Below are 25,414 nucleotides of genomic sequence, written 5' to 3'. Positions count from 1 at the left end.
TACGAGAAGCTGGGACTAACCATATCTTGCTCTAAGCATATCAGCCACTTCTTGCCTACCCCAGAAACCTGTAGTCGCCTTTAGTGTTGTGCCGTTATTTTCAGCTCCTTTGTCGGTATCGTGCCAAATGAACTTGGTCGCCTCCTTTATGCAAGACCCAATTTTGGGACATGGTTTCGAAATGGAGTGCATGCTCGGTTCCTCACATGCGCGGCAGTTGACGCAACGTGGTTACTCATCACAAATGTCATGTGCCTTCAGTGGCTGTCATTATAGGGAAGGCAGATTTGGGGTTCATTGCTATAATGTATTTCCCCTGCGAAAAACATTCGCTTGTGATCAATGCGATTCACGTCGCAGAGTATTCCTTAGAGTTAGTGCTAACGCCGCACGGAGCAGCCTCTGCCGATAGCAGGTTGAAACCCTGCGAGCGGGTGGCGTGATCCAGTCCGTCAATCACCGTTTTACACCATACCTCCGCTCCACTGTCTCCACCTCTCAACTCTGCTTACCGACCGCGGTGTCCCTCTCCTGAAACGCCCTTTCTCACCCTCTGTTTCGTGCTCCCATTTCACTCTCCATCCCCTCTCTCAAGTGAAAAGAGGGCTTCCGTCTCTTCCCTTATCCTCCTGTCACTTAATGCCAACGGTGGACTCCTTTTGCAACAACGGGAATTTAATGCTAATAGAATAATTGCCAGCACCATTGCTAGCTCCGTGTCTGTTCGTTCTTCGCCCCAAGGCAGGCGCGTACATACACACAGTATCAGCAGTGCAATTCCTTCTCCCTCTTGTGCCGGGCGCGCGTCCCCATTGGTGAGGATCTGGAAGCCTTCCAGAAGCTTCCAGACCCTTCTTGCGTTGCGCAGCCACCGGCGCACGTATGAAGGCGCGTGGGCATCAATTAGCACGCTCAAGGCTACGCCCTCTCCGTCGACAGCGAGCAGAAATTAAGCAGACATTCTAGAACAATCAAGCCATCGTCTTCCTCCTGTACTGTCGGGAATGTAAAGGAGCCGGGACCCTTTGTCAAGCTGTCACCACAGCTTTTAGTCCCGGCTCCTCCTTCGTAACAAAGGAAATAAACTTCAACTTCAACTTCAACGACGCGCTCTGATGCAATTCCTCTGGCTCTGCGCCGGAGAGCGAGGGGTAGGAGACAGCAACACACACAAGGCTTTGCGCCCTCCGGAGTTCTTTCTTCCCTAATTCAACTTTCCGCGCTTGCGAGATTGCTTCCGCGCGGCGCCATTTTTTTTCTTAATATGCGCCAAATTTTGTGACGATCACAGATCTTGGTGGACCAGCGGGAGCTGCGTTCGTACAACCTGGGCTGGCTGCGCGGCCAGATGGGCGTGGTGAGCGAGCGGCCGGTGCTTTTCGACACCACGGTGGCCGAGAACATCCGGCTGGGCCTGGCCACCGCCACCCAGTACGACGTCGAGCAGGCCGCTATCGCCGCCAACGCGCACCACTTCGTCATCAAGCTGCCCAAGGTATCCGCACTCTGCTACGGCTACCTTGCTGCCCACAGTCACTCCGGCAAAGCACCTGTGCACGCGTTCTCCTTGTTAACTAGTTCTCCTGTCAGCTGCAAAAAATAGTTGCAAAGTCTGATTTATCGACGGCCCGCCGTGGTGGCGCAGTGGTTATGGCGTTCGACTGCTGACCCAAAAAACGCGGGTTCGATCCCGAGGCCTGTGTGCTTTGCGATGTCAGTGCACGTCAAAGAACCCCAGGTGGTCGAAATGTTATGAGTCCTCCACTACGGCGTCCCTCATAGCCTGAGTCGCTTTGGGACGTTACACCCCCCCCCCCCCCCCCATACCAAACCAATCATTTATAGATGGGATTAACCGGTGGCATCGACAGGATCATTGCAATCATGCGTACTGAATAGAGAAGAGTGTTCAGTGATGGCGCTAAGTTACATGGCATGGCTCTCGTTACAGGACAGGGTGCCAAACTGAGCGAAGTCCAATCTGAGCAAACAGTATCCGCGGTAATGCGAGAAACATGGCAAAACTGCGTCTAGCCTACGTGTGAAATAATGAAGCATTAGCCAGGCACAGGTAAAAGCCTTCGCCCTTAGTATGAATCCGTTACCGATAACTATCCCTCTTTTCCATACGACAGATAGGTATGTACGCAAGCATAGAGTAAGCACGGAAGCATCCAAAAAATTCTCAAGTGGAAGCTAGCGGGGTGGCGAACTAAATTTTGTGTATAACACTTTGTCCACAGTCAAATCGATCTGCCACGCCCGTTCCTTTTTTAATAGTCATCGTGCGTTCTTGTAGCCTTGTTAGCATTTCCCTGGTTTCCGCGCTATCTGTGGTTTAGTGTGGGCAAGGCTGTAGACATCTCACACATTTATTCTGTGATGGTTTTCTTGAAACGTATGGATTATGAGAAAACAGGTGGCCACTTGTTCGCAGAAGTGTGTGCATGCGCCATCCTGCCGTTCGTTCTTTCTCTGCGTGCTTTCCTGCGCTAGTTATTGCGCTATTTCTTCAAACGCAGTTAATATGGGATTTCTTATTCAACCCACATTTAATTCGGTGCACGAGAGCTAGATACGCTCATCGTTATTTTCGGTATATTCGCTAAAAGGGACATCGCGAAGTTAACAATTGAAAGTTGTGATGAAAAATGCCCGCATTAACCCTCCACTGAACCCAAAGGAATAGTCAAGGTAGCCATTCCAGGCATGCGCGAGGTTCGCTTGATTGGTTTTGTTGTAGAAAACATTATAATTATTTAACAGAAAAAAACACTGTTTTATGCTGCATAAATGCGATAAAAATGCGATCCGGAGTGTACATGATTGCGGGATCAGGTTCTTTCCCTGCTGCTTGCGACACTCATGTTTAGATAGTTCATTGGGGCTACCAAGGCACGACACATAGCAATGGTTAGCAAAACGAACAACATTCTTCGTCGACAAAAATACTAAGAACGCATTCCAGTCGGTGGCCTGCAGCATGTTGTATTGCTACACGCACCGGAAAACGTGCTTCAGTGGGTGATACGGATTCAAATCCTGAGTTCTTGTTGGCCGAGTCAGATTTTGTGTTCCTTCGAAGAATCGGGGTTCTGCCGATTGTACTACGCCATATGAGCTTCGCAGATGAGGCACAATGGAGACAAGTAGAGACCGTTTGCCTGCTTGCAGAAGTACGACACGGTGGTCGGTCCCCACGGCCACCCGCTGAGCCCGAGCGAGACGCAGCGGCTGGCCATCGCCCGTGCGCTGGTGCGCAACCCGCGCATCTTCCTGCTCGACGACCAACCGGCCACGCCCGGCACAGAGACCGACCTGTCGCTGCAGGCCGCACTCGACAAGGTGCGCCCGACGCATTATGCCTAGCTGCGCATCTTGGCCTCTGTTGACTATGCCCGATTATTGTTGCCACCCAATCCCATATTTAGGGAGAGCGTGATGACTTTGCATAGGCTGTTTTTAGTCCCGATCTGCCTGGTGAGGACAGGTATTTAGCGGTCCTGAGACTGAATAGTAGACACAGGGCGTTTCAGAGCCCCGCACCAGATACGTCAAACAGCACTGCCGCCATGGAGATTAATTTTCGTTGCGAAAAGTTTGCGGAGGGACGAAAACTGTCAGATGCGCGCAGAAAACGTCCCATCGTAGATGCAAAGCATGCTAAACACCCTCCTTAAATCTTGGTATATGCAAAGGTACATCCTCAGAAAAGACAACGCTCTCCAACCGTAAATTTTCCACTCCTTAATACCACTCATGCTCGGCCAGGCCCGCGAGGGGCGCACGGCGCTGATCGTGGCCCAGCGCCTGTCGACGATCCGCTGCGCCGACCGCGTGGTGGTCATGCGTGCCGGCCGCGTGGTGGACATGGGCAGCCACAACGAGCTCATCAAGAAGGGCTCCGCGCCGTACCTCGACCTCATCACCACGCAGGTAGCGTTTGTGGCTGCACTGCCCTTCTCTTGTTCGGTGGGCACGGGTGAACCCCTCGCGAAACGGTTCGTGTGGAGTTCGAAATGCGGCACCCAAATCCGACAAAATGCTTCGCAGCAGTTCACTAACCTCTCTTTGAAACGTGATGGCGAACACCAAAAAGAGACTCGCTTGAAGATTGCAACGAGTCTGGGACTAGTCACATGAACTCATTGGTCATTACGGCCAGATGTAGAACGTGTAAGTTATTCCGCTGCTTGGCCTCGAGGAGAATCACATGGGAGGGCAGGGTGGAGTATGTCGTCATTTCACTGAATCAATATTGGTGTTAGGTGAGCTCCTTAAGGTAGACCCCCCCCCCCCTAAGCAGCAGCCTGTGCTGCTCGGTTAGTGACTGATTTTTTTCATTTCCAGTTTCTTAAGAGCAGAAAGTTACTCTTACGTACGTGCTCGACAAAGCGAAGGCTTACACTTGATCAGTAAAAACTTTCGCGATCCTACGCTCGATTTCTAGCTTAGCGCGCTTTTAAACAGCGAGCACAGCTTTTGCAGTCCTTGGCCTGTCGTATATTTAAAAGCCGGTCTACTCGCTCAAGACCAATTTAGCTAGCCAGGCCACTTTAAAGGGACACTGACGAAAACTCCTTTAGGTTGTTAGCAAAATCAACTCTGTGCATCTATCTGGCTATGATGCTGTTTATTCCCGGCAGGAAACGACTAATGCATTGCTGAATGGTTGCTCCGCTAAATGCACCGCTTTTGGTGAGGGCAGTCTCTGTGTAATTAGAAAGAGGAAGCCTATCGATGCCGGCGTCAGTCACCCTTTGTCGCAATAAACATAGACAAACACGTAATGCACATCAATTCTTCTTTTCTTTGTATAATGGAGCATGGTAGATGGCCTCAGTAGCTGGCAATGACTGTCCCTGCCTTGGCGTTGGTCTTTCTTTGAGCATACGCGCGCATTACACAGTGGCAGTACGCATGAACCTGGTTGGGTCTGGCGAGTTTTTCGGAGCTGCTCAGTCCACAAAGCCAATCGTGACCGACTCAGCAATAAATAACTGAGCTGTGCTCAGAAGCAATCCCCGATCCTAGAAAAGTAACCTTCGTCGTGATATTAGCCTCCTGCGCTGATCTGCTGCTGCTCTTGCGCTGTGCCTTCTTTTCCGCAGATGAGCCCGCCGAAGGAGGACGCCGCCATGACGCCCCCGCGTCACCGGTTGTTACTGCGCCGGACAAACGCACTTCCGATGACGCCGCCCAAGCAGCCGGCGCTGCCCAGGAGCTTCCAGCAGGGCGACGTGCGTATGCGCCGCATTCGACACCCCACTCGCACCCAATCTATTTCTTCGCTCAGAACGCGTCTATGGACACACCGTGAGACGAACTAAGAGGGCCGAAAGCTAGGCTTAGGCAACGAGTACAGGCTTTGTTAAAAGTAAAGAACCCAACGGATTAAGTTCTCTCGTTGAGCACTGGGCTCTTGTGACTTCAATGCAGTCGTAACTTTCTGAAAGAAGGACGAAAGTTCCTCACTGTTTTAACATATTTCGCACGCTGAGGATGGGTATGTGTACTGAGCCACATAGCAAGGTTCAGATATAAACCTCTTCATCTCGACGCTTTCGGCAAAGGGTGTACAGCAAATCGTCAAAATAAACTGTGTTAAATGCTCATTACTGCATGTACAGTCTTTGTCAAAAGTTTAGAGCCCAGGGCGTTTGCTTCTAAGCCAGTAGTTGAGTTTCTGCAACATTCGTGGACGGGGCAGGACCAAAAATCTTCTTAGTCTCAGCAGATTCGGAATGCTGACTCTGGGAATGCATTACGAGTCACACGGTCTGGCTCGGAAGGGGATTCCCTGACTTCTAGTTTTTTTATAAAGGACCTACCTACATACTTGAATAAGGTAGTAGAAAACGCGACCTGCTGCGAAGTGCAATTCCGCTGTCCTACAAGATGGCGCCTATAAGCCTCAAGGCAACTCGAACACACACCCACAGCTGAGTGCACAGTACGATGCGGGCTCGACAAGTCGAGGATTTTTGGAAATCAATTTTAACTGTGAGGCAACTACATGTGGAATATTGTACGATACTGTTATAGAAATGTTGAAGGTAATGGTTCATTCTTACGATGCACTGCAAAACCCTTCTTTTAAAGTTGGTCGATCGCTCGCGTCGCGTAGTTAAGACTGCCACTGAAAACCGATATGGAACATTTTTGACCTGAGCAAATGCGTTAATAGCAAAAAAATTTCAAGAGTGACAAAGGGAGATCTGCGGATATTGTGATTGTTATGGAGAAATCTTGTGATATGACATTTGCGTTCATAAACAACTTCTCGTTGAAAACTGCATCATCATCATCAGCCTGACTACGTCCACTGCAGGGAAAAGGCCTCTCCCATGTCTCTCCAATTAACCCTGTCCTTTGTCAGTTGCCGCCACTGTATCCGCGCAAACTTCTTAATCTCATCCGCCCAAGTAACTTTCTGCCGTCCCCTGCTACGCTTGCCTTTTCTTGGAATCCACTCCGTTACCCTTAAGGACCATCAGTTATCTTGCCTTCGCTATACATGCCCTGCCCAAGCCCAGTTCTTCCTTTTGATTTCAACTAGGATATCATTAACGCGCGTTTGTTCTCTCGCCCACTCCGCCCGCTTCCGATCTCTTAGCGTTACACCTACCATTTTCCTTTCCATAGCTCGCTGCGTTGTCCTTAGCTTGAGCTTAACTTAAGCGTTGTCCTTGTTAGACTCCACGTTTCTGCCCCATAGGTGAGTACCGGTAAGATACACCTTGCTTGTCCATAATTTCTGGGCATGAGGTACCACGCTTGTGAGGCGAGCACCTCATTGATTGTTGCCAATGTACTTTTTATGGCCTGCTGCATCGACCGCAAAGTCATCGGGCGTGCTTGACGCCGCGCGTAAAGCACAGCCATACACACTGTTGCACTGTACACTGTTCAAAGAAATTTTCATTTCTGCGGCAATGTACAGGTCTATGCTGTCAGCTGTTGTGACGTTTTGTGATTTTGTTGTGGGCTGTTCTGTGCATTGCCTCTTTGATTGGTTTCATTAGCTCTCGATGACACACCGGTGAAATGCTGTGCTTGATGTGTGACTGCTAGCAGGGACGCTGAAACTGAGGAGAGGGAGGAGAAGAGGCTGGGCGGGCCAGACACCCCCAAGTATTTTAAGCGAGGTGGGGGTGGGGGGCTCAGTAAATGTAATGAGATCTGGTTGCGCCTGTGTTTTCCACATAGGTGGTACGGAGGGTAAAACATTTGCCTGGAACACCTGAGCTGCGTGTTGTTTACGTGTTGTTGTGTGCTGCAAAAGCCAAATCTTGCGATAACGCCTGGTTCCATACAGGCTGGATGTGAACGCGCGCTGCTGCATTCGCGATAGTGCACCATCATTTTTCCCCCTGCTGCTCGCTGCGGCTTTGACACCCGCTCTTGCAGACCGGAGCACGGACCTGGCGTGTTGTATAAACAAGTGTAAGTGTAAGAAGTAAAGCTAATCGCGTGCTGTGTTTTACTTGGAGGAATTTAACTTTCACGATTTTCTGCTAATATGGGAAAAGGAGATACTCTAATTGTCTGAATGTCTGCGACCGGTCTGGTATGAGAAGTTCTAGGATTGACCAATGCAACAATATGGAAGGGCAAAGCTAGTAAAGTTTCACAGGTTCTTTCGTCTTCCTTATTGCACCAGCGGTGCCCCGTCGGAGACGGTTGGTTCCAACTGGAAGACTGAAGCTCTTCGCACCAGGGGTGCCCGTCAGAGACGGTCTTGTGTTCAGTTGAGACGCAGGGGTAAGGCGAACACTTCAAATTTTATGTACAGTATTTACAATAGATACAAGTTAAGGCATTCGAGACAAATTAACGGCACAAAGGACAAGCCACACAACAAAAAGGTGGATCTGGCTAATACTAGGGGAGGCCCCTACTCGGCGTGGCCGAAGATGCGTTGCATCTCACCTTAGCGCAGAACCCTGCTTCCCGCTCCGGGGCCCGGTTTTAAAGCCTTAAAGGCCCAGCCCACATTCGGTAACTTCCAATCATGTTGTGCTCTCAACATGATTGGTTCTCAAGGGCATGGCCAGCCCTCCGGCTTCAACAAGGTAAAACCACCCTCTCCACCACAAAATAAAAACAAACACAAATAGACGTTCGTGCCAGCACGTGCGCGAATCGATACCGCGGGGCGGGGGACACCCTACTTCCAGGCGCGTTCGCGAGCGGCCGCGTTCCGAAAAAGGAGACGCTTTGCTTTGAGCGCCCCAGCCGCGTTCCTATGATCCCGCGTACACTACCGAACCCTTACACGCCCTTACCAAGATTCTACAAAGGGCTCAAATGCCACTTTTAGAATTACAAACAAAAGGGATCGGTGTCTGACACGAAACTACCCTTCGGGTGACATAACATAAACAAAACGTACACATTCAAATGCGCGTTTCACACCTGTAAAACCAGCGCATTCACCGAAGTCCAAGCTGTCGCGCTGCGACCAGTTGCACGAACAAAACCAAAAACAACAAAATGCACACGGGCACCAACACAACATCACGCAAAATGCACACTTAAATACACACAGTGGCATGCCTGCCGTGCGCCGTAACACAGCGTCCAAGTTGGTGCGTTGCACCCAGTTCGCCTGCATGCACGCCGTCGTCCTGCTCGCGAATGAGCACAGACACAGACACTCGCGACTGGAGCGTTCACAGCACTCGCCCAATGCCCACGTGAGCCTCCTTAGTCGCACCGAGCGTCCCTGTGTACATTCGAGCCACCACGTATTGTCAGTAACACAATTAACGCCTAAACGGTAACTCACTCATTAGGCTGGCGCCACAACGGGGCGCGAACTGAAAAGATGGTGCCCTCCAGGATCAAAAACGTCCCGGGTTTTGATGGGTCCAAACCCCTCACTACACGACGCACCTGAGGGCCCGCTCTCTCTAACGCGCCGGTACGAACCGCGTGCTGCGTAAGGAACATCTCTCTTGCCGAGTTCAGCTGTAACAGTGCGGCCGGCTTTGCTGAACATAATTTGGCGTACCGCAGCACGGAACGTACTGTTCCACGCGCCGGCATTCACTGTGAAGGCTATGCGCCTGTCCCCTGGTACTCTGGAGCGTTTGGAGCTATTTGCACCGTTCCTGCACGGGCAAACATTTAAATCGCCGCTCCCTGCTTGATAGACGCTGGCCGGCTTCGTGGCATCGTCTGCTACACGAGCTGACTCGCCGTCGCTTGACCCGAGCTTGCCTTGCGGCAAGTCTCCACTCATTTCCGGGTACTCAAACGACCTGGCCAGACACACATCGGGTGCGTTCCACAACTGTGTGGCGCTCTGCCCGGTCGGCCCAGCAAGCCCGCCTCCGTTCCCTGGCTCGCATGGAACGCTCTTTCCATCAATGACGCTACGGGGCCCTTCATGCCCTATGACCGACAAAGTGTGCGGTTCCAGCAACGCTAGACTTTCTCCTGTCACTAGGTCCGCGATCTGACATCTGTCGTCGCTGGCCATTCCCTGCTGAGCTAAATGCTCTTTTCCGCAGCTTGCTTGAGACTGCGTTTTTGGAATTGTGAGACTCACTTCCAACAATCCTGAGCACGCGTCCGCGTCCCTGGTGTCATTTGGGATTGAGCTAACCTCGGCGGCCGTGTCGTCGGCGTGCGCGTTCACCGCCTCTGATACCGCGACGCTGCGTTCCGTCAGGCTGCTTTCTTGAACTGCGACTCCAGCTTCGCAGAAATCTGGCTCACCCTTTACCTCTGCCCGGCTGTCCTCTTGACCTGCGCCCGGCAGGCATATGCCGTTGCCTTCCCGCACTGGCGACCTCTCTGCTCGTGACTCGGAGCAGTTCTCCCTGGCTAGTTGGCTAGCTCTCCTAGACTCCTTGATCTTAGAAATCTCGAGCTCTACCTGCTGGCGTCTCGCTTCTAATACCCCCAAGACATACTTAACATCCTGAGGTTCTTCCTCGCGCAGCAGCGCCTTTCCGCCATTTACTTTCGCAAGTTGAGCCTGAAGGTCCGCTAAGCGCGCCTTCGCTAACTCAACCTGGTACCTCACATCGAGTGAGGGCTGGCTTGGATAATTCTCCATACCGCCTTCCGTACCCTTTCAACTGCCCTACCGGCTCGAACACAGGGACGTGAACAATGCGACCAAGGAAACTCACGGTTTCGATGCGTCGATCCGCATTGCCAGCTCCTTGGCGTTGGAGTACACCGCCACTTTCCCCGGACGCTGCGATGAGCTGTCGCACGCCGCTGGTCCGCCGCCGGTGATCGTCGAGTTCCCGACGCGCTGCTTCCTTGACCGGACGCAGTCCCGCGTCGCTGGACTACTGCCGTGGTCCTTGCGTCCTTGCCGCCGTGTCTCCGCAGGTCCGTTCACGAACGCTGACCTGTCGCCTTGTCGTCACCTTTCTCCCTGCCTTGTCTTCTTCCTGCGCCGTCTTCCGATGGCCGCAGGATCCTGTCGGCTGCGCCAGTAAAGTTTCACAGGTTCTTCCGTCTTCCTTATTGCACCAGCGGTGCCCCGTCGGAGACGGTTGGTTCCAACTGGAAGACTGAAGCTTCTTTCTTCGCACCAGGGGTGCCCCGTCAGAGACGGTCTCAAAATGTGTTGACACGCAGGGATAAAAAAGGCAATAACTGAAGATTTATATACAAATATACACAGAATATACAAGTTCAGGCACAACGGCAAAGAGACAAACAACCAAAAGGCGGAACTGGCTAATACTAGGGGAGGCCCCTACTCGGCGTGGCCGAAGATGCGTTGCATCTCACCTTAGCGCAGAACCCTGCTTCCCGCTCCGGGGCCCGGTTTTAAAGCCTTAAAGGCCCAGCCCACATTCGGTAACTTCCAATCATGTTGTGCTCTCAACATGATTGGTTCTCAAGGACATGGCCAGCCCTCCGGCTTCAACAAGGTAAAACCACCCTCTCCACCACAAAATAAAAACAAACACAAATAGACGTTCGTGCCAGCACGTGCGCGAATCGATACCGCGGGGCGGGGGACACCCTACTTCCAGGCGCGTTCGCGAGCGGCCGCGTTCCGAAAAAGGAGACGCTTTGCTTTGAGCGCCCCAGCCGCGTTCCTATGATCCCGCGTACACTACTGAACCCTTACAGATTTCAACTAGGATATCATTAACGCGCGTTTGTTCTCTCGCCCACTCCGCCCGCTTCCGATCTCTTAGCGTTACACCTACCATTTTCCTTTCCATAGCTCGCTGCGTTGTCCTTAACTTAAGCTTAACTTAAGCGTTGTCCTTGTTAGACTCCACGTTTCTGCCCCATAGGTGAGTACCGGTAAGATACACCTTGCTTGTCCATAATTTCTGGGCATGAGGTACCACGCTTGTGAGGCGAGCACCTCATTGATTGTTGCCAATGTACTTTTTATGGCCTGCTGCATCGACCGCAAAGTCATCGGGCGTGCTTGACGCCGCGCGTAAAGCACAGCCATACACACTGTTGCACTGTACACTGTTCAAAGAAATTTTCATTTCTGCGGCAATGTACAGGTCTATGCTGTCAGCTGTTGTGACGTTTTGTGATTTTGTTGTGGGCTGTTCTGTGCATTGCCTCTTTGATTGGTTTCATTAGCTCTCGATGACACACCGGTGAAATGCTGTGCTTGATGTGTGACTGCTAGCAGGGACGCTGAAACTGAGGAGAGGGAGGAGAAGAGGCTAGGCGGGCCAGACACCCCCAAGTATTTTAAGCGAGGTGGGGGTGGGGGGCTCAGTAAATGTAATGAGATCTGGTTGCGCCTGTGTTTTCCACATAGGTGGTACGGAGGGTAAAACATTTGCCTGGAACACCTGAGCTGCGTGTTGTTTACGTGTTGTTGTGTGCTGCAAAAGCCAAATCTTGCGATAACGCCTGGTTCCATACAGGCTGGATGTGAACGCGCGCTGCTGCATTCGCGATAGTGCACCATCATTTTTCCCCCTGCTGCTCGCTGCGGCTTTGACACCCGCTCTTGCAGACCGGAGCACGGACCTGGCGTGTTGTATAAACAAGTGTAAGTGTAAGAAGTAAAGCTAATCGCGTGCTGTGTTTTACTTGGAGGAATTTAACTTTCACGATTTTCTGCTAATATGGGAAAAGGAGATACTCTAATTGTCTGAATGTCTGCGACCGGTCTGGTATGAGAAGTTCTAGGATTGACCAATGCAACAATATGGAAGGGCAAAGCTTCTTCCGTAAACACCAGACTCCCCTCAGTTTTTTAGCTCGTGGATCAGGTGCCATCTTCGCATTGCCTAGCACTGCCCTAGGCGGTAATATCTGCACGGTAAGGCCTGTCAGTCTGTGAAAACAAGTATGTCGTGCTTCACGAGCAGTGGGACTCAGTCGTTTCCGGAACTGGTTCGAATGGTTCCCCTGAATTGTTCGCGTTCGGGTTAAGTTCGAAAAGAGCGAAAAAAATTACGGGTTCGGTACGCTTCCAGTACGAAGCAAAATAACGCGTTCATTGCCGGTCAAGTGTCGCTTCAACACTTCGTCACTTTATGAACTCATCTGCGACGTGTCCAGTAGTCACGCATGGCGTTAGCCGGTAAATACGATGGTTGCTGCCTAGCTGGGAAAAAATGCCTGTAACCTTCAGGTAAGTAGGTGGGTAGGCATACAGGTAGGCGGATAGAACATAACTGGCGAAGCTGTTAAAGAAAATATAATGGGCTAGGAATACAGCATGCTCGCAAGGACGGAGGTAGCCTGAGAGCGATCAAGAGGATTTATTATCCTTATTATTTATTATTATTATTTATGATTTATGATTTATTATTTATTATACGCAGAAATCAAATGTACGCGCTAACTGACAAGGAAGGAAATAGCATATAACCTTACTAATATGGGGAAGGCAGTTAAACTAGCCTAATAATTCTACACAGGTCTCTATAGCAGTCGATAGAATCCAGACGGTAATTATGAAGCCAGTGGTGAGGACAAACTGTACATATACCGCAGGTAACGAAAGGAGGAGAAAGCTTTGCAAGCAGTGCGCAGAGGGAGAGAGGCAGGTAAGGATCAGGTAACTGCAGAATTATTGAAGGATGGTGGAGACAATGTGGTGAAAAACAAGCACCCTGTATACGCAGTATGAGTCAGGATCTCGATCGTACCAAAATCATGGAAGAACTCTAAAATAATCGTAATCAAAAGGTGACAACAAAGCGTTGAGAACATATGTAACAACCAGCTTCTTGTTCGATTGTTAAAGTAACCGCTGATAGCGATTAGCCTGAGTTGCTTTGGGACGTTAAACCCAATAAACCAGCCAACCGATAGCGATTAACAATTCACAGCGGCGGCCACCCGCCCTTTTCGGCAAAGACGTCACGAGCTGACTCCACTTGCGGGAGTATTTTTAAATCCAGCTTTCGCGGCGGTAGATGCCTGTCTTGCTGTAAAAAAAAAGGTGAAACATCAGTTTTCACTCATTAATAACTGAATGGAGTCGGCGTCATTGTCCCTTTAATGTTCAGCGCCATGCGGCGCGTGGTGATAACCGCGCAGACTAAAATCATCTGTGTACATTCTTCTGCGCACGGCTCCCGCCGAGAGTTTCTTTGCTGCTGCGGGAAAGGTGACGCGAAGGCCGACTTACGCGCGCAGCAACCTCGGCCGACCAGCCCTCCCCTGGTGCACGTGGTGGACGGCAAGCCGGTGCCAGTCGCATCCCCGAGCGAAGAGCGGCCTTCGGCGACCGAGTCGCTGACGGCCAAGCTGAAGCGCCTGACGGAGCCCGAGCGCCGCTACATGGCCGCCGGATGCGTCTGCTCCTTCCTCATGGGCTTCTGCGTGCCCGTGTACGCCATCTTCCTCGGGGACATGTTCCAAGTACGGACGCCGCGCTTAAGGGTATATGGCGCCCTTTTTGCCGCCCACACCCTGCCCTCGAGCGAACTGTGCCAAGCTTGTCCACAAAGCAGTACCGTACGCTCATTTCTTTGCGCGCAGTCTACTAACACGTGGTTTACCACAGCCGTACAAACCACCTACTAACTTACACGGGAATTCTCCAACGCCGCACAGGTCCAGAGAGGAAGCTAGGTGAAAAAGAAATTACACCCGGACACTTAGACAGATTACTCAATGTACAGCCCAAAGATGACCAAGAGGATATATCCGGAATTACAAATCAGAATACGTACACTGAAGAAAGGAGGATATCCTGTAGCACATGGTATGTCACTATCAAGAAACCCCGACATACCTACAATACACAACCCGATGGCTGAGCAGGGGCTTGATTCTTAATCCGGCTCTGACTTGCGGCAACAACAGGAGTTGGTGTGGCGAGCTCCCGAGCAGCATCATCGTCAAACGGACTCCGGAATAGGGGGTTCGACCCCATAAGATTTCTTCAGCACAAATCCTTTCTCTCCCTTTCTAAACGCCTTCTCGTAGGCAAATTCTTCATGCGTGTCGCGTGGGCCAAAGGCCAATCGCCAACGAACGCGTTTTTGCTGTCGTCTCGCGCCTTTTGCAGACATTTCTTCTGAGTGATATGCATTTGATACGACGCGTCTATCTTTTTGCGTAAATTACCGGTGTCTTTTGTTAAACTTCGTGTGCCGTGTACAAAATAACGGAAAGGCGGCACCGCACTTCACTATGGCTTGGAGCGCGAGCATTTCGGCAGATATCTTTCCAGTCGAGACGTGGATTAGAGAGAAAGCAACTGATACTCCTACCAAAGTCTAACGGAAGAAGCAACGGTTCGGTGTCTACTCTGCACCTTCTTCAGGGTGAATTGTGTAAGGGTTCGGTAGCGTTCGCGGGGGTCATCGGAACGCGGCTGGGGGTGCTCAAAGCGAAGCGTCTCCTTTCTTGGAACGCGGCCGCTCGCGAACGCGCCGGGAAGTACGGGTGTCCACCCACCCGCGGTACCGATTCGCACACGTGCTGGCACGGATGTGTATTTGTGTTTGTTCTATTTTAATTTTAGGGTGGAGGGAATGTTCTCTGCACGTACTGGCACGACCGTGCGTTTGTATTTGTGGAAAGGGCGTTTTGCCCTACGGAAGCTGGAGGGCTGGCCAGGCTCTCGATAAGCCAATCATGTGAACATCGCAACATGATTGGAAGTTGCCGAATGTGGGCCGGGCCTTTAGGGCTTTAAAACCGGGCCCCGGAGCCGTAAGCGGGGGTTCTGCGCTAAGGTCAGATGCAACGCATCTTCGGCAACGCCGAGTAGGGGCCTCCCCTAGTATTAGCCAGTTCCGCCCTTTTTGTTGTTTGTCTTTTGCCGTTTAATTTGTCTCGAGTGTCTAAACTTCTGTACGCTGTAAATATCTGTACATAAACCTCAGTTATTGCCCTTTTTTTCCCCCTGCGTCTCAACTGAACACAAGACCGTCTCTGACGGGGCACCGCTGGTGCGAGGAGCTTCAGTCTTCGAGTTGAAACCAACCCGTCTCTGGCGGGGCACCGCTGGTGCAAAGAAGAAGACGAAAGAACCTGTGAAACTTTACTGGCGCAGTCGACAGGATCCTGCGGCCATCGGAAGACGGCGCAGGAAGAAGATTGTAGGCAGGGTAGAAAGGCGACGGTCAGGCAACAGCAGCGTTCGAAAAAGGACCTGCAGAGACACGGCGGCAAGGACGCAAGGACCACGGCAGGTGTCCAGCGACGCGGGACTGCGTCCGGTCAAGGAGGCAGCGCGTCGAGAACTCGACAGTCACCGGCGGGTCGCAGCAAGGCGACAGCAGCGGGCACATGACCAGCGGCGTCCGACAGCTCATCGCAGCGTGCGGTGAAAGTGGAGGTGGACTCCGACGCCAAGGAGCTGGCAATGCGGATCGACGCATCGAAACCGTGAGTTTCCTTGGTCGCATTGTTCACGTCCCTGTGTTCGAGCTGGTAGGACAGTTGAGGAGTACAGACGGCAGTATGGAGGGCTATCCATGCCGGCCCTCACTCGATGTGAGGTACCAAGTTGAGTTAGCGAAGGCGCGCTTAGCGGACCTTCAGGCTCAACTTGCGAAAGTAAATGGCGGAAAGGCGCTGCTTCGCGAGGAGAAACCTCAGGATGTTAAGTGCGTCTTGGAGGAATTAGAAGCAAAGCGCCAGCAGCTAGCGCTGGAGCTCGCTGAGCTCAAGGAGGCTAGGAGAGCCAGTGAATCAGCCAGGGAGAACTGCTCCGAGCCAGATTTCTGCGAAGCTGGAACCGCAGTTGAAAAAAGTATCGTGACGGAACGCAGCGTCGCGGTATTAGAGGCGGTGAACGCGCACTCCAAAGATCAATCTGCAGAGGTTAGCTCTACCTCAGATAAGACCAGGGACGAGGACGCGAGTTCAGGAATAAAAACTCGGTCTCAGGAAAGCTGCAAAAAAGTGCAGTTTGTTCCGCGTGAAACGACCAGCGACGACAGACATCAGATCGGCGAGATAGTGGCAGCGGGAAACCTAGCGTTGCCGCAACCGCATGCTGTGTCGGGCATAGGGCGTGAAGTGCCCCTTGGCGTTTGTGATGGCAGGGACATTCCATCCGAGGCAGAGAGCGGAGGTGGGCCTGCTGGACCGACCGGGCAGAGCGCCGCGCAATCCTCGAACGCACCCGATGTGTGTCCGGCCAGGTCATTTGAGGACCCTGAAATGAGTGTGGACTTGCCACAAGGCAAATTAGGGTCAATTCACTGCGAGGGGTCTCATGCAGCCTCAGGGTTAGAAGATGCCACGAAGCCGGCAAGCGCCGATCAGGGAGGTTGCGGCAATTCCAGTGTTTACCTGAGCAGAAACGGGGCAAATGGCTCCAAGCGAGGTAGAGTAACAGGAGGCAGGTGCGCGGCTTTCACGCTGAAAGTCGACGCGAGGAACAGTATGTTCCGTGCTAGAGGTCGTCATATCAAGTGTAGCGAGACTGACTGTACTGCTATATTTGGACGGGCCAGGGGCTATGCTATTTACGCACCACGCGTGTCGTACTGGTGCGCCGGAGAGAGAGTGCTCTCAAGTGCGTCGCATGGTCAGAGATTTTCACCTATTGATGAACAGGACGTTTTTGATCCTGGAGGGCACCGTCTTTTCAGTTCTCGCCCCGTTGTGGCGCCAGCCTAATGGGTGAGTTACCGTTTAGGCGTTAATTGTGTTACTGACAACACGTGGTGGCTCGAATGTACACAGGGACGCTCGGTGCGACTAAGGAGGCTCACGTGGGCATTGGGCGAGTGCTGTGAACGCTCCAGTCGCGAGTGTCTGTGTCTGTGTGCTCATTCGCGAGCAGGACGACAGTGGGCATACAAGTGAACTGAGTAGCCTATCAACTTTTGAACTCCGTTTTACGGCGCACAGCAAGCGTGTCACCGCGTGTATTTGAGTGTGCAATTTGCTTGAGTTGTTTTGGTGCTCGTGTGCATTTTTTTGTTTTTGGTTTTGCTCGTGCCAGTGTTTGTGTAGCTGCGGTATGTCACCCACAGGGTGGTTTTGTGACCCGTACCGATCCCTTTGTTATAATTCTAAAAGTGGCATTTGAGCCCTTTGTAGAATCTTGGGAAGGGCGTGTAAGGGTTCGGTAGCGTTCGCGGGGGTCATCGGAACGCGGCTGGGGGTGCTCAAAGCGAAGCGTCTCCTTTCTTGGAACGCGGCCGCTCGCGAACGCGCCGGGAAGTACGGGTGTCCACCCACCCGCGGTACCGATTCGCACACGTGCTGGCACGGATGTGTATTTGTGTTTGTTCTATTTTAATTTTAGGGTGGAGGGAATGTTCTCTGCACGTACTGGCACGACCGTGCGTTTGTATTTGTGGAAAGGGCGTTTTGCCCTACGGAAGCTGGAGGGCTGGCCAGGCTCTCGATAAGCCAATCATGTGAACATCGCAACATGATTGGAAGTTGCCGAATGTGGGCCGGGCCTTTAGGGCTTTAAAACCGGGCCCCGGAGCCGTAAGCGGGGGTTCTGCGCTAAGGTCAGATGCAACGCATCTTCGGCAACGCCGAGTAGGGGCCTCCCCTAGTATTAGCCAGTTCCGCCCTTTTTGTTGTTTGTCTTTTGCCGTTTAATTTGTCTCGAGTGTCTAAACTTCTGTACGCTGTAAATATCTGTACATAAACCTCAGTTATTGCCCTTTTTTTTCCCCCTGCGTCTCAACTGAACACAAGACCGTCTCTGACGGGGCACCGCTGGTGCGAGGAGCTTCAGTCTTCGAGTTGAAACCAACCCGTCTCTGGCGGGGCACCGCTGGTGCAAAGAAGAAGACGAAAGAACCTGTGAAACTTTACTAATTGCGTTGACGCTGGAAAGAAAATCCTCGCCTTGCAACTTTCGTAGTCATATTTGAAAGCCTGTGTCATCGCGCCGCGGCAACTGTGGTTTATATTTCAGTTGCTCCACGAGATGCGAGGCGGTGTAGAGCATGTCTCTCTAATGTGAATAAACACCCATGTACTCAAATTTTGATCTGCACGGAAGAAACCCGAGGTATCGTAACTTATTCGTGATTCCTGCACTATAAGGAATACCTTTGTGGCTCTTAGTGCCACTTTGATAAACCTTTAGTTTAGTACCTAAAATTCTTGTGCTTCTCATCACTGCTGCCGACGCCAGTACTCAAGCAAACAAGCAAAGGCGACAACAGTGTCGCTGTGTGTAATAGCGGCTAGACAATGCGGTTGTATAGTGGCGTCGGTTTTGTAGACACACGTTGAGAGAAACGTGTGAACAGCCATAGCTGGAGTCCGCCGCGGTGGCTCAGTGGCTGCTCCTGACCCGAAAGACGCGAGTTCGATCCAGCTGGGGCGGTCGCATTTTGATGGAGGCGCAACGCTATAGGCCCGTATACTGTGAGATGTTGGTGGATGTTAAAGAAGCCTAGGTGGTAAGAATTATCGGAGACCTCCGCGGCGTACCCCTCATAACGTCAGTCGCTTTGGGACGTTAAACTCCTGACGACCAACAAACAAATAACTGCCATGCAGGTAGGATTGAAGTGTTGAATGTCTTACATTCGAACTGTGAGCTCCTGCTGGTGGTGGAAGGAGAAAAACTTCCTGGTCAATGTCCCGTCTAAGCCGCCCTGCCCTTTTCAAGAGAAAGAAGTTAAAGCCGATCTCTGTACAACTCGAAGCTTCAATTAGTAAGGAGACGTTAATATTCCCGGAGATCTTTCAGAAGTTTGATACGGCAATATACAGCGTTTTTTTGCTGGAAAAGAGGTAGGCTTTGGATTTAAATGTGCTCATGGTGATCTGAGGCCGTGCTTACATACTTACAGAGGAGCTTTCAGTCATATTAAATTTATTTATTTATTACCTCAAAGGCCCCGGTTGTGGGGCATTACATGAGGGAATGCTTTTGATCCGCATAGTGGAGCACTTAAGGCACCCTTAGAGAACAAAAAGCCCTGCAAGGCTACGCCAAAAGTTCTTATTGCATGTAAAGTTTCAAGCTTGACGGGTGCATTAACATTTCAACTGCATGGCTGAAAGCAAACCGATTGCCGTGATGAGTCTTGACGGGGGACGTACCTGGATAAAAGGCCACTAAAGCGCACTTGTTTGAACAGCGGAATTGAGTTATGAGTTGTGTGTCTGCCCGCTGAGAACAAGCGTATGAGAAAGCTGATTCCGCCGCAACCTCATTTTCGCCCATTCAAAGCTCCCTGCCTCCTCTCCCCGTGCTTGACGCTCCCCTCAAAAAGAGGCCCTTTCCATCCTACCTTCCCTTCTCTCTCTTTTTATACACCTATTACATACTCGAGGGAGGACAGTGGAGGCCTTATTTCGCCGCCTTCCCAGCGTCATCCCTACCACTGCAAAGCCGCCGTCACATTTTTCTCACCTGCGCACCAAGTCTCCTCAAGAAGTAGTTTTCTAGGCTGCCGTCGCTATAATATAGTCCCCCATGAAGTCAGCAATAATATTCCGATCAGATAGGGTGTCAGGCACGGCGACGCGATTTCGCCAATGGTATTCCCCGCCTGTTTACAGGAGGTATTCGGAGCCCTGAATTGGGTACAGTTGGGGATAAGTGTTGATAGTGTATAGCTTAGTAATCGCCGATTCGCTTCTGACGTTGCCTTGCTAAGTCATTCAGGAGATGAACTGCAAATCATGGTCAATGATTTAAACAGGCAGAGCAGACCGGTGGACATGAAAATCGTTATGCAGAAAGCGAAAGTAATGTCTAACTGTTGGGAACAGCAGTCCAAAGTTGGCAGCGAAGTGTTGCAAGTGGTAAGCGAATACGTCTACTTACGGCAGGTGATGATCGCAGATCCGGATCCCGAGTGTCAAATCACTAAAAAGATAAGAATGGGGGTGGAGCGCATTTCTCAGGTTCTCTCAGAGCATGAATGGAAGTTTACCAATATCCTTCAAGAGAACAGTGCATAACCGCTGCATCTCACCGGAACTTACCTGTGGGGCAGAAACGTGGACGCTAACGACAAGGGTTCATCTTAAGGACAGCTTAGCGATTTATAGACAGAAAATAGATAGGTATAACGTAAAAAGCCAAGAAGAGGGCAGAATTGGACAGGGATTGAAACGGGATAATGACATGCTAGTCGAAATAAAGAGGAAGGAATGGGCTTGGGCAGGGATGCAATGCGAAGGCAAGATAACCGATGGTTCATAAAGATAGCAGACTGGTTTCCAAAGGTAGGAAAGCATAGCAGAGGGCGGCAGAAAGTTAGGTGGGTGGATGAGATTAAGTTTGCCGGAGTAGGATAGCCGTAGCTGGCATAGGTCAGGTTTAATTGGAGAGATGTGAGACAGGCCTTTGTCCTGCAGTGGGCGTAGTGTAGACAGGCTGGTGCTGATGGTGATGACGAACATAAACGCCCGTCTAAGCAAGCTTGAGACTCTCGCACTGCGTGGACCGTCCTGACGTGGTCCCGTTCCCTTCTCCGCAGGGTTTGAGCACCGCCAACGCGGCGTCGGTCAGGGCCACCACGCGGTTCTACTGCTTCCTCTTCCTCCTCGTCGGTGTCTTCACGGGAATTTGCGCCTTCGTGCAGGTAGGCACCGCAGCAGAGTGGAATGGTGACCGTTATTTCTGCTTAAGAGCCAACCCTCAGCGCTCTCCGGATGTGGATATTATCCGTCCACGGTAGATAAAGCAACGACAGTCACAGGACGCACCCCTGCCCTCGAGTTGTCCTTCCCGTTGTAGTTTACATGATTCTCTCATAAGGGATGCTGAACGCGGTTTCTGGTGGATACATCCAGAGCATCTGCAGCTCTGTCTACAGGTCTTGTATTATTTCGCTTCTATGATTTTCGGTAAGAATGAGCAAATAAAATTCTAAGTTGCACAGCTCAACTGAGGGAACGAGTGGCACTAGTGTGTCCGACTTGATAGCGGTGATTAGTCGCGTTCGGTTAACATGTGATACTAGCAAGACGATTTATCACCGGCGAGACATTTGCTCTATCCACGTGCAGCGTCTCCATGCATCGCTGAAAACGCCTAAAATATGAAATAAACAAAATCAACACGGGCTACTCTTCACTAATGGCACTTACTACCGACATTTGATTGAGGCATATTAATGCAAAAGCATTATATGGGTCGTCTGTGGCGAAACCCGGCGTCGGCATTCACCACCTACAGTTGTACTAAAGATCTCGGACGACGTTAACATGGTACCAAAGAAAAAAATTTCGCTTCCGAAGGTGCGGGGAATTGAACCCAGGATTTATTGCGAGGTGAGCACACAGTGACCCACACTCCACAAATCCGCGTTGCTTCTTGGCGACGAAAGGTGAACCTAGTATATGCGTTCCCTTAAGACTGTATGGTAATGAGTAGGTGTGCTATGAAAAAAAAGAAGAGAAAGGGGTCAAAATTACATCAACAATACTTTCGCATTCAAAGCACGTAAGTAGACTTAAGTGCCCTACATAATGTTCACTGCAATGGTTGCCAGAGGCCCTCCGCATGAACGTCGGCGTTCCCTAGTGGGCGGTTCTGGAGAGCTAACTGCCTCCCAAGCAGGCATTGTGTCTACCCTCTCTCATCGCAGACGTTCACATTCTCCGTGGTGGGTGAGAACCTGACCCGGAGGCTGCGCGCCATGACGTTCGCGGCAATGATGAGACAGGTGAGCCCATACTCGACAGCCGCAGCTGATGTGTCGGAAGCGCGTTCTCAGCCTGGCTAATATCCATAGGTAAGGTTCTTCTGGCCTAGTTTGCAGCGTATTTTTTCTTCGATAGAGCATGGCCTATATAAACATACTGTCAGGTACAAAACCTGAATTAAGGTTTTCAGAAGACTGGTTCGTGCTAAAAGCATCACCTAAAAACCATTCCGTATGTAATGTTGCGTGTGTGCCTCTGTCTACAGCGTGCTTACTGAGATAGGTGACTAATTTTACCGTAATCATCATTTGCCCAAGATTGCAGTCGGAAAGGTGTCAAGTGCCGGACAACGAATTTACGTACACATCCCAGCGGCTGAGTGAACTTACTCTGTTGTAATTATCGAGCCAGTCTTCACCACGAAGTCCAGCCAAAGCTTACTCGTGGTCGTCCAAGTTGCAACAGCGGATGGAACAGGCGTGGATGATGGAGTAAGCGGGTTCTTTCACTGTCCTGCATACAGGAGTGTTGTAGTCGCAACCAGCGGCCCGAATAAAGCTCCCCGGAGGAGAACGTCGCATTCAGGGCAAGAAGTCGAAGACTTAGAACCCCACCACCTCCACCTGAGACCCAGCACTTGAAAAATTCGGGGGACACTGAAGCTCCGCTTTAAGGTTATGACGTGGTTGCGTTAACGGGTAACTTCAGCGGCCTCGTGGCCTCCTTGCATACCACTTCCTAGACACGTACACTGTAGGACAAGACCCACGAAGGTCCCGCGGCAGCTTAGGGGTAGCACATCTTACACGTGGCGCAATGGTTACGGGTTTGATTCCCATCTTACCCCCAACTTCAGCGGCCTCGCGGCCTTTTTGCGTACCACTTCGTAGACACGGACACTGCAGGACAACACCCACGAAGGTCCCGCGGCAGCTTAGGGGTAGCACATCTTACTCGTGGCGCAATGGTTACGGGTTTGATTCCCATCTTACCCCCAACTTCAGCGGCCTCGTGGCCTTTTTGCATACCACTTCGTAGACACGGACACTGTAGGACAACACCCATGAAGGTCACGCGGCAGCTTAGGGGTAGCACATCTTACTCGTGGCGCAATGGTTACGGGTTCGATTCCCATCTCACCTCCAACTTCAGCGGCCTCGTGGCCTTTTTGCATACCACTTCGTAGACACGGACACTGTAGGACAACACCCACGAAGGTCCCGCGGCAGCTTAGGGGTAGCACATCTTACTCGTGGCGCAATGGTTACGGGTTCGATTCCCATCTTACCTCCAACTTCAGCGGCCTCGTGGCCTTTTTGCATACCACTTCGTAGACACGGACACTGTAGGACAACACCCACGAAGGTCCCGCGGCAGCTTATGGGTAGCACATCTTACTCGTGGCGCAATGGTTACGGGTTTGATTCCCATCTTACCTCCAACTTCAGCGGCCTCGTGACCTTTTTGCATACCACTTCGTAGACACGGACACTGTAGGACAACACCCACGAAGGTCCCGCGGCAGCTTAGGGGTAGCACATCTTACTCGTGGCGCAATGGTTACGGGTTTGATTCCCATCTTACCCCCAACTTCCGCGACCTCGTGGCCTTTTTGCATACCACTTCGTAGACGCGGACACTGTAGGACAACACCCACGAAGGTCTCGCGGTAGATTAGGGGTTGATTAAAAAACTAGCGCATAAAACTAGGACAAAGACAGAGAAGGAGACTTATCACATTAACAGGGAAGGTGACAAGTGTGTCAGCACGAAGTCACTTGCCCTGACCAGGAAAGAAACCATGTATCTCCGAAACAGTTTGCCACTTCTTGATTAGTTTGAGCTCTTTGTAACCCAGTGTGCGCATGTGCCACTGAAGTGTTTTTAAGTACCTGTTTGTTGTAGTAAACCTTCAGTTGATGTTTAGCGCTCGTCCTGTCTACTTCTCTGTCTTTGTCCTAGTTTTATGCGCTAGTCTTTTAATTAACTATGACACACCAACTAGCCCAGCTTTCCGCCTTGATAGCTCAGGGGTAGCACATCTTACTCGTGGCGCAATGGTTACGGGTTTGATTCACATCTTACCCCCAATTATCAGCGAAGTTAATTTACTTTACATTCTTACATGTCTAACGACCTTGGAGCCATGTTGCGATCTTATAAGGCATATTTATCTGTGTTTTCATCAATTTCACTTCTATGTGACGTAACGACCCTGTAGCCCAATGAGAAATTTCGCTCACATTTTCAGGTTCCCGCCGAACCTGCGTTGTAATAATATCACATTAGTAATTCTTCATGCTCGTGAATCTCGGCACGCAACTAGAGATGTGAAGGCCTGAAAAAAACACTGCAATTTTGGAAAAAAACCGGTTTTTTTCGTTTTTTTTCAGACGACGAAAAATGGAAAGAAAAATCGAAAATTTCACAATGCAATTTCAAGGTTTTATAATTGCTTGCTTTTAGTTTAGACTTTTGATTTTGCTTTGAAAATCATTACAATGTGCATAGTTGAACGATTCGAGAGCAGTCGTCATCGCCTGTGCCAGGTAGTGTTTTTAAAACGTTCGTGCTGCGAGTACGTGGGTTGAAGGCCAGGTCACATATAAGATCCAGGCTTGAATTAAAAACACTAATATTTGAACTCACGGCTCAAGTAGAACAAAATAGCTGCAAATTCTACAGCGCGGCACACACGGCATAAATAACATAGGCTGCTGTGTACGTAAGCGGTTTTAGCCAAATACAAGCCTAGCTTCTTGATTTCAAACGTAGCAGAGTAGAGGTCATCCGCAGGAATTTGATCCAGGACAGGGGTCTGGGACTCAGCGATGCACGTGGCCCCATCTACCTGGTGGCAAGGCCTTTGCACCAACCAGCCGCTAACTGGTCTGGCTTGCCGACTGCTGCCGATACCACAATCAACTGCCAGCTGCGAACGAAACTGGTCACGTTTCGGAAACGTGCCAACAAGGATTCGCAACAGGCTTTCAGGGGAACGCGTTCGAAAGGTTGTGTATGTGCAGTCGAACCTAGCTGTGGACACAACTTCAGGCCATGCTGCTGCGCGTAGTGCCGCATCCAGCGACAGTGACTCTGAGTCCGATATGGAGTGACTTAAAGATCAGTTTTCATGTTCCCTTTCTCGGTGCAATAGAACAAGAAGTTCGTTCCACAAATATGATATTTATATCTCCATATTCGCCTGAAGTGCAAATCATTATTTATCTTCTCGGTGCAATAGAACAAGAAGTTCGTTTCACAATACGACATCTATAACTGCATATTCGACTGAACTTCGGAGAATTATTATTGATCGTCGTGCTGTTGCAAATAAATCTGTTTTTGATACGTTTTGCAAAATTTCCAAATTTTCATGAAAAAAACCCGAAAA

The 25,414-nt window shown here is 50.8% G+C and overlaps 2 protein-coding genes across 2 annotated transcripts in view; both read left to right on the top strand.

Moving 5' to 3' along the window:
* Positions 1 to 3,369, top strand: part of LOC149344105 (ATP-dependent translocase ABCB1-like) — a 48,738-nt gene extending 45,369 nt beyond the window's left edge. The window contains exons 13-14 of the mRNA XM_089547143.1: positions 1,292 to 1,495; positions 3,175 to 3,369. Of these exons, the coding sequence (XP_089403269.1) occupies positions 1,292 to 1,495; positions 3,175 to 3,369 (399 nt within the window). The remainder of the gene's footprint in view (positions 1 to 1,291; positions 1,496 to 3,174) is intronic.
* Positions 3,370 to 3,759: 390 nt separating this feature from the next.
* The window catches only part of LOC149344104 (phosphatidylcholine translocator ABCB4-like), a 35,664-nt gene continuing 14,009 nt past the window's right edge, over positions 3,760 to 25,414 (top strand). Inside the window, exons 1-5 of the mRNA XM_089547142.1 lie at positions 3,760 to 3,972; positions 5,112 to 5,240; positions 13,609 to 13,833; positions 20,850 to 20,954; positions 21,963 to 22,040. Coding sequence (XP_089403268.1) covers positions 3,760 to 3,972; positions 5,112 to 5,240; positions 13,609 to 13,833; positions 20,850 to 20,954; positions 21,963 to 22,040 — 750 coding nt within the window. The remainder of the gene's footprint in view (positions 3,973 to 5,111; positions 5,241 to 13,608; positions 13,834 to 20,849; positions 20,955 to 21,962; positions 22,041 to 25,414) is intronic.

Source organism: Amblyomma mixtum, chromosome 5, assembly GCF_055824585.1.
Source record: "Amblyomma mixtum isolate Tamu chromosome 5, ASM5582458v1, whole genome shotgun sequence".
NCBI lineage: Eukaryota > Metazoa > Arthropoda > Arachnida > Ixodida > Ixodidae > Amblyomma > Amblyomma mixtum.
The sequence above is the reverse complement of the archived record's forward strand: the minus strand, read 5'-3'. Positions and strand labels throughout refer to the sequence as shown.